Here is an 8,025-nt window from a genome sequence, read left to right as displayed (position 1 = left end):
CAGGTCTCCTCCTCGGCTCCTCCGGTGCCCTCCGCGCTAAACCTCGGCGCCCCCAACGAGGCCACCCGCTCATCGCCGAGCTGAGCAGAGCTCGCATGATCCCGCGAGAGCCCCGCTACTGAGGGAGCGAGCGATGTCCGTCGCCCCGTCGGCGCGCGGCGGTGCCGCCAAGGCCGCGCGGCGCCACCAGGCGGGGCGCGTTGGCGGAGGGAGGCGCCGCGCCGCCGTGGTCCTCCTCCTCCTCGCGCTGGCATACGCGGCGGGGCTGCTCATGTTCGTCTTAGGAGGCGGAGGTTCTGTCGACGGCGGCGGCCACGCGGGCGTGACGGTGGCATCGTTACGGCGGCGGCGCGCGCCCGCCCCGTCCCCACCGCCGCCGGGATCGGTTTACCGCAGCCACATCGTGTTTAAGCGGCTATGGCCGGACATACGCGACGACGCCGCGTCCGCTTCGACCGCCACCTCCGCTTCCGTGTCCACCTCCTCTCCATGGCGTCGCAGCATGGTGGGTGGTCTTTGTTCTTGCAGTTACCGTGCTCCCTGGGGAGATTTGGGGTTCTCGCGTGCTTGTTGCCTGCTTCTTCGGTTCGATTCCTCTCCTTCAGGTTTCACAATGCACTAAACGCATTAGGCGAAATATTCGGGGAGAATTTCGGAACCCTTTTGGTGCTTTTCTCTGATTTAGCACGGGAACGACGCCCAATACATTATTGCATCGTGAGCTGATGTTAAGTCTAGTTCTCGATTCCTAGTTTTCCCCTTCCCGTGAGCTAGGTCATGTGCCCCTGCATTTCCGTTGTGTACGGCTACACTCGTGATCTTGGATGTACTCCTGTGTAGTTCTAGTATATCTCTGCTTTCCCAAACAAGGAAGGTAATGTCTAGAAGTAAATATCCTTAACTCCTTACGATTCCGACGGAAGATTAACTAGATTTTTGGGCAGGTTGTGAATGCAGTCAGTGTAAATGAGCTGTTCAGTTCAGAGTTAAATCAGTCTAGTATAGCTCCAAAATACTCTGAACTTAACAGCTCAGAGTTAAATCAGTCTATGTATTGCTCCAAAATACTCCAGAGTCTAGTATTGTTCAGTTCAGGTTGGGAGTATCAAATATGTTCGCAAGGAGGAACCAACTTCTTAAATCAGTCCCAGGAACTTCCAACATATTCACTTTTGTCCATAGAACCTAACTGCTCTTATCAATAATCATATAAAAATATTTGTGGTGCAGTTAATGACATCACGTTATCCAAATTCTGAAGAGCTATGGATGCCATGCGCCAAGAGGAGGCTGATTCCATCAGGTTCCACTTTCATACCTTTTGTTATTTTTCAATAAACTAATTGTTCCCACTTGAAAGTGGAGGTTAAGCTAAATACCTGACTGGCTGGATCGTTTTTGGGCTCTTTACAGATTTGCCGACTTCAAATGGGTATCTCATAGTTGAAGCAAATGGTGGTCTGAATCAACAGCGTCTTTCTGTAAGTTCCTGGACCACGTTAGATGCAAGCAAGCAATACCATTGCTATTACCTATACAAAAGTCCAGTGCCGTATGAATCCATTGACACCACTATGTAACTTGAAGTCATGTACTATCACTTGATTGAGACGGCTTTCATCAATAACTTTGTGCTGGAAAGGCATTAGTACTATCTTTGTACATACATAGGTGTATTATTCATCCAAAGATCACCGATATTTGCTTTCATCTTTTTGGTCACATGCCATCAGATCTTCTGTTGAGAGATACTCCCTCCGTTTCAAAATAGATGACCCAACTTTGTACTAAAATTAATACAAAATTGAATCATCTATTTTGGAACGGAGGGAGTATATTTCTTCTGACCTGAGAGCTTGAGAATTAGACTCTGGTCTCTACCATTTGCTGTGATGTGGATGTCTCTTTGTAAAGTCCTTAGAACCTTCACCCTATGCTGAGTAATAATTATTGACAGTGCAGTTCCATTTTTTTTTCTCAATACAGATCTGCGATGCAGTTGCTGTGGCCAGCTTGCTTAATGCAACTCTTGTGATCCCAATATTTCATTTGAATAGCGTTTGGCGCGATCCTAGGTAACTAATGCTATTTTGTTTGCTCACTGCTTTGTTTCTTAACATTAGATAATTGCATTTTTATATGATGGATGCCTGTCTGGAGCAGTTGTCTCTTGCTCGTTGTTTTAGTGTCTGGAGCAGTTTGTTTGACTTCTAAAGTTCACTTCTGTTAGTTATAAACCCGTGAGTATTTTTGAAATTCTACTTCTTGTTCTAATATTTATTGGTTCTTCCTGATGTTTTGTTTCTCAGCAAATTTAGTGATATTTTTGATGAAGATCGTTTTATCGGGACACTCAGACAACATGTAAGAGTTGTGAAGGAACTCCCGAAAGATGTTCTGCTGCGTTTCAATCATAATATAAGCAGCATACCAAATATGCGAACTAAAGCCTACTCATCCCCAGATCATTATGTTCAGAAGGTGCTTCCGAAATTAATGGAGTTAGGGTATGGTAAACGCTCTCCACCTCAGAAATAATAGGAGAGGCCTTGTTTGAGAATGGGTTTCATTATATATCTATTCTATGCAGGGTTGTGCGCATCGCCCCATTCTCGAATAGATTGGCTCAGTCAGTTCCATCGAATATCCAGGCCTTGAGGTGTTTGGTAAACTACGAGGCTTTGCGGTTTGCCGAACCAATAAGGGTTCTTGCAGACGATATGGTTGTTCGAATGATGAAAAAGAGTTCTTTGGCTGGTGGGAAATATGTCTCGGTGCATCTCCGTTTCGAAGAGGTCTCAATATACTCTCTCTTGTGAGTTAACTATTACATAGTTCTTCCGTCATACTAAAATTTGCGCACACTGTTTAGGATATGGTAGCCTTTTCATGCTGTACATATGATGGTGGCCGGAAGGAGAAAATTGAAATGAAAAATGCCCGTGAAAGGAGCTGGAGAGGGAAGTTTCACCGACCTGGTCGAGTTATCAATCCCGAGGCAAACAGAAGGGATGGGAAATGCCCACTTACTCCTCTAGAGGTTAGGATTTTTTTCACTGGTTAAAGCACTTGTGTGGATATATGTACACCCAATGATGCATTCGTATTTCAGGACATTAATTAACATCACAATAGGCCTGTTATACTAGAATTGATGTTTGTTGCTTAGTTTGTGATGCTTCAGGTCAATAATAATAACCTTTAAGTTCAGTGCCATCAGTTGCGTCTCTTTAGTAGCATTCAGAACAAATTTAGAAGCTTTCAAATATGTAAATATACTCACTAGAGCTAATATGTTAACTGACTGAATTGGAGCAGGTTGGTATGATGCTGCGAGGCATGGGGTTTGACAATACAACCTTCCTCTACGTTGCCTCCGGTAAAATATACAATGCTGCAAAATACATGGCTCCCCTTCGCCAGATGTTCCCTCTTTTACAAACCAAGGACACTCTTGCATTGTCTGAAGAGCTTGCTGAGTTTGAGGTATTGTTTCCGCCAGCGAGCCCATCAGCCTAGCTGGATATCGTTCTGAATGTCAAATGAATATGCATGCATTGAACTGTTCATCAATTCACATTGAATCTTCATACCGTTACTCACCAACCTATTCTCTGTAGGGGTACTCTTCTCGGTTAGCAGCATTAGATTACACCGTCTGTGTTCAGAGCGAAGTGTTTGTGACGACTCAAGGGGGGAACTTCCCTCACTTTTTGATGGGACACAGGCGTTACCTGTTAGGAGGGAATGCAAAGACAATAAAACCCAACAAACGGAAGCTGGTCTTATCTTTTGACGACCCAAATATCAGGTCAGTTTGAGCTGCCATTATATCGTCAACAAAGTATTACAAATCACACCGAATCAATTTCAGTTTTGAGTATATGCTGGAATCTTTCACCAAATCAAACTGCTGAAGCAGTTCGATGCCCTTGTTATTCCTTCACCATCCAAGACTGTAGCTATTGCCTACTTTTCGGAACGCATTAGCCATGTTAACAAATTGAAATACATCTCCGAGTTGACCTTCACATACATGCTCTAAATATTTGCCCATCTTTGCTTAACGTGTAAATGGATATAGTGGTATATGAAACTCAAATTGTTTCTTTGAACTGCAGATGGAGTCGATTCAAGCACCACATGCTGGAAATACTGCACCATAGTGACATAAGGGGCATCGCATTCAGGAAACCTAATGATTCCATATACACCTTCCCAATGCCTGATTGCATGTGCCAACAAGATGGAATATGATCTAGGCGTTAGCATACATAACTGAGGGATGCATATCCTCTGCCTTTGTGCAACAAAGGCACCAAAGGCACGGCATTGTTGACTGCATGATCAGGATTTGATGGTCATGATGAAAACTGGAGTGAAATAAAGCATTTGGTGCTTCTCAGGAGATTCTGAAACCCTCTGGCATACCTCAAACTGTTCGATTCTGGATATAATGGTCAAAAGGTGCCTAATGACAATGAATTCCATAGGATCAGAAATTGAGAGGATGTGAGGGATTTTGTAAAGTTAGTAATCTGTAGGTAGTCCACCATATAGCAATCTCCATTTGTTTGATCTGTCTGTAGGTTGTAAAGAGAAAAGAACTACGAGATTGGGTTGTAGATATGAGTACAACCTGAGTGCCTCCATGTATATTCGAAAAACAAGAGCTAACAACAACAAAGAAAGGAATTTTTCAGTATATCATTACTCATCAGTGCTTGTTCTTGCATTTCATCTTGCCCTTGACAATTCATATTTATGAGCATGTTCTTACAGTTCAGACCTAACGTTCTTTTTTCTTTCCTTGGGGTATGTTTTTTTTAAATGATATGTACCACTTATTTGTACTTAAAAAGAGCATTCAACTATGCATAAAGCTTTTGTGCCTTGATTTTGACATTAGGGCTTGCTTGACGGGCCTGGCGTCTTTTTTCACGTCTAGGCTATGATGTATGATTTTTGCTGGGACCCCCGGCATGTTTGCAGGCCTTCGGGCGAGATGTCCCAGTTGTCTCTGAGGAACTTTAGGAGCGCGTCCTCTTGTTCTTCGCCAAGGTCGCTGCTGATGATCACGGTTTTCGTCGGGTCCTCGGGGTGTATTTGGAGCTTTTTTGCTTCTTTTGGCGGCTTGAAAGGCTGCCATGGCCTGGGCTTGCGGGTAGCGTTGCAGTGGTTGGGTCAATGGATTTCTTGATTCCCTCTGAGCTCTGCAGAAGCTAGGGCGGCTTTGGCTTTGACATTTGCGACCTCTGCCTCTAACGCCCTTTCGGGGCTGTCGTGGATGTTGATCGCGTAGTGTGACCATGGCATCTTGAGCTAGAGATATGTGTAGGAGTGTAGCGTCATGAACTTAGTGTAGGCCTGTCTGCCGAGGGTAGTGTTGTAGCCCATGCAGAACGGTGCAACCTCGAAGCGGATTGTCCTTTATCTGAAGTTTTCCTCCTTTCCGAAGACGACCTCTAGACCTTGAGAGGATGCACCGGCCTTCCTGGTACAAAGTCATAGAAGCCGATGGCGAAGGGCTCAGGAAAGATTTGGAGATTCCCATCTTAGGCAAGGTGTGGGATAGTAACTCTGTTGCCTCCATCCATCAGAACCTAGGGAGGTCGGCAATCTTCCACAATCGGATATACCACCAAAGCGAATTTTCTCGGATGAGGAATGTAGGTCGGGTGGTCGGTGAGGTCGAAGGCGGTCGTGGAGTCAAACCGCTAGGGGCTCCGTGGAGGCCAGCATGATCAGGTAGACCGCACGTTGAGTGAGCTTCTGGGCCTGACGTGTTTCAACGGCTTGGAAGATCATGTTGGCGCTTTGAGATCGGGTGAGCTGGTGGGTTAATGGAGGCCCAACCATCCCGAGGTTGGCCCGTGACCAGCCTTGCCTCCCGTGCCAGAGGTGATGGAGGAGCGAATAAACAGATGGTGTCGTCGTGTTGATCGAAGTGGAACGCGAGGCTCCCGAAGCGTATACTGTCGATGGAGCCCGACAACGTTATGTCATAGAGCAGCCCCTGGCAATCAACGGCGAACTCGTAGGAGCTGAAGACGAAGGTTTATCCCAACATGTAGTCGTCGGTCATGAACAGAGATCCGATTTGGGTTCATTATCCGACCAGTGCAGCACCTGCCTAGCACGCTACCTGTCGGTTCGGGAGACCGTCAGTACCCTCAGTAGGATGGAGAATGCGGTCGGAAGTACCAAAGGGCAGATCACACAAGGGGGTTACTCACATTTGGGCCCTCGTATTGAGGAAATACACCCTACATCCTGCTTCTGATTTGTATTCATGATGGAGCACCTGGTGCAAGGGGGTTACAACGGAGATGTGAATATGACTACCCAGAGTTGGGTCTATGTTATAGATGATGATAACCATCCCTAGCATAGTCTTATATAAACGACAGGGGCTAGGATTTACAGGGGATTGAACCAACCTCACACTGCCACCCTCTTGACTTGCACGTCAAGATGGTCTTCGAATTCTATCTAGGCCTCTGGGCTCCCTCCTGTCATCGGGCTCCTACGAGGTCACCTGGGCCCCGTGGCAGGCCTGCTACCGGGCTTCCCCTCGAGAGGCCACCCCTGGTGTATTGCACCGTTAGTAGGGGGTGGAGCGATAGAAGGTGGGGTTGGTTGAGGAGCTCCGGTGCGGCGGTGACGCAAGGGACCCTAGTCTGCATGCTATTGGGGAAAGGAGCGTCTTGCTCAAGGGGAGAGAGTGGAGCGGCTCGTGGGGTGAGTTGTTTTCTTTTGTGGGAGGGGGAGGAGAAAACTAGTTAGAAGACGCGTACGTGGGAGGAGGTGGAAAACCCAAAGCTAAGGCGAACCTACCAACTCCTCTTTAACAGTAGATATACTTTTCTCTAGAAAAGGTTGATTTTATTGACTCAAAATGAAGCATCAAGAGGATACAATCGCAATGATCACACACCCGACCTCTGCATAGCTAGGATGCACACGGTCAACACCCACACACCCATACAAAAACATGCTAGCAAATAGTAAAGTCATATAAGACCAAAGCTATGCATAGGCGAAGAAAATAGAAAAAGGCCCCAAAGCGACCATATTCTGCGAGCGGAAAACTATGACAATGACCATATCTGCGACTGTGGGAGTCCTGGATAAGGGGGTATCTGGACAGCCGGACTATATACTTTGGCCGGACTGTTGGACCGTGAAGATACAAGACTCAAGACTTCGTCCCGTGTCCGGATGGGACTCTCCTTTGCGTGGAAGACAAGCTTGGCGATCCGGATGTTAGATCTCCTTCTTTGTAACCAACTCTGTATAACCCTAGCCCCCTCCAGTGTCTATATAAACCGAAGGGTTTAGTCCGTGGGAGAACAACAATCATAATCATAGGCTAGCTTCTAGGGTTTAGCCTCTACGATCTCGTGGTAGACCAACTCTTGTAATACACATATCATCAAGATCAATCAATCAGGAAGTAGGGTATTACCTCCATCGGTAGGGCCCGAACCTCGGTAAAACATCGTGTCCCCTGCCTCCTATTACCATTAGCCTTAGACGCATAGTTCGGGACCCCCTACCCGAGATCCGCCGGTTTTGACACCGACATTGGTGCTTTCATTGAGAGTTCCTCTATGTCGTCGCAGCAAGGCTCGATGGCTCCTTCAATCGTTAACAACAACGCGGTCCAGGGTGAGACTTTTCTCCCCGGACAGATCTTCGTGTTCGGCGGCTTCGCACTGCGGGCCAATTCGCTTGGCCATCTGGAGCAGATCGACAGCTACGCCCCTGGCTATCAGGTCAGGTTCGGAAACTTGAACTACACGGCCGATATCCGCGGAGACTTGGTCTTCGACGGATTCGGGCCTATGCCAGGAGCGCCGAACAGTCACGACGAGCATGGCTTAGACCTGTCGTCAGACAATATTCGGGATATCGCGCCTGCAATAGCCCCGGACCTAAATCCGGGGCAGATCGCGTCGTCCGAGGACGGGTGGATGGACCCCGCCCCGGAGGCCGCGTACTCATCGGCGGTAGAGCCGAACA

General features: G+C 47.2%; 1 protein-coding gene across 1 annotated transcript; it reads left to right on the top strand.

Annotated features, from left to right (window-relative positions):
* LOC119308129 (O-fucosyltransferase 9-like) lies at nucleotides 1-4,713 on the top strand. The gene is made up of 10 exons (XM_037584254.1): nucleotides 1-505; nucleotides 1,231-1,303; nucleotides 1,414-1,481; nucleotides 1,987-2,075; nucleotides 2,310-2,507; nucleotides 2,591-2,795; nucleotides 2,873-3,040; nucleotides 3,319-3,486; nucleotides 3,621-3,811; nucleotides 4,122-4,713. The coding sequence occupies exons 1-10, from the start codon at nucleotides 134-136 to the stop codon at nucleotides 4,255-4,257; spliced, it is 1,668 nt and encodes a 555-aa protein (XP_037440151.1). The 5' UTR covers nucleotides 1-133; the 3' UTR covers nucleotides 4,258-4,713.
* Nucleotides 4,714-8,025: the final 3,312 nt, after the last annotated feature.

The sequence above is a fragment of the Triticum dicoccoides genome, chromosome 5B (genome assembly GCF_002162155.2).
Source record: "Triticum dicoccoides isolate Atlit2015 ecotype Zavitan chromosome 5B, WEW_v2.0, whole genome shotgun sequence".
Lineage (NCBI taxonomy): Eukaryota > Viridiplantae > Streptophyta > Magnoliopsida > Poales > Poaceae > Triticum > Triticum dicoccoides.
The sequence above is the reverse complement of the archived record's forward strand: the minus strand, read 5'-3'. Positions and strand labels throughout refer to the sequence as shown.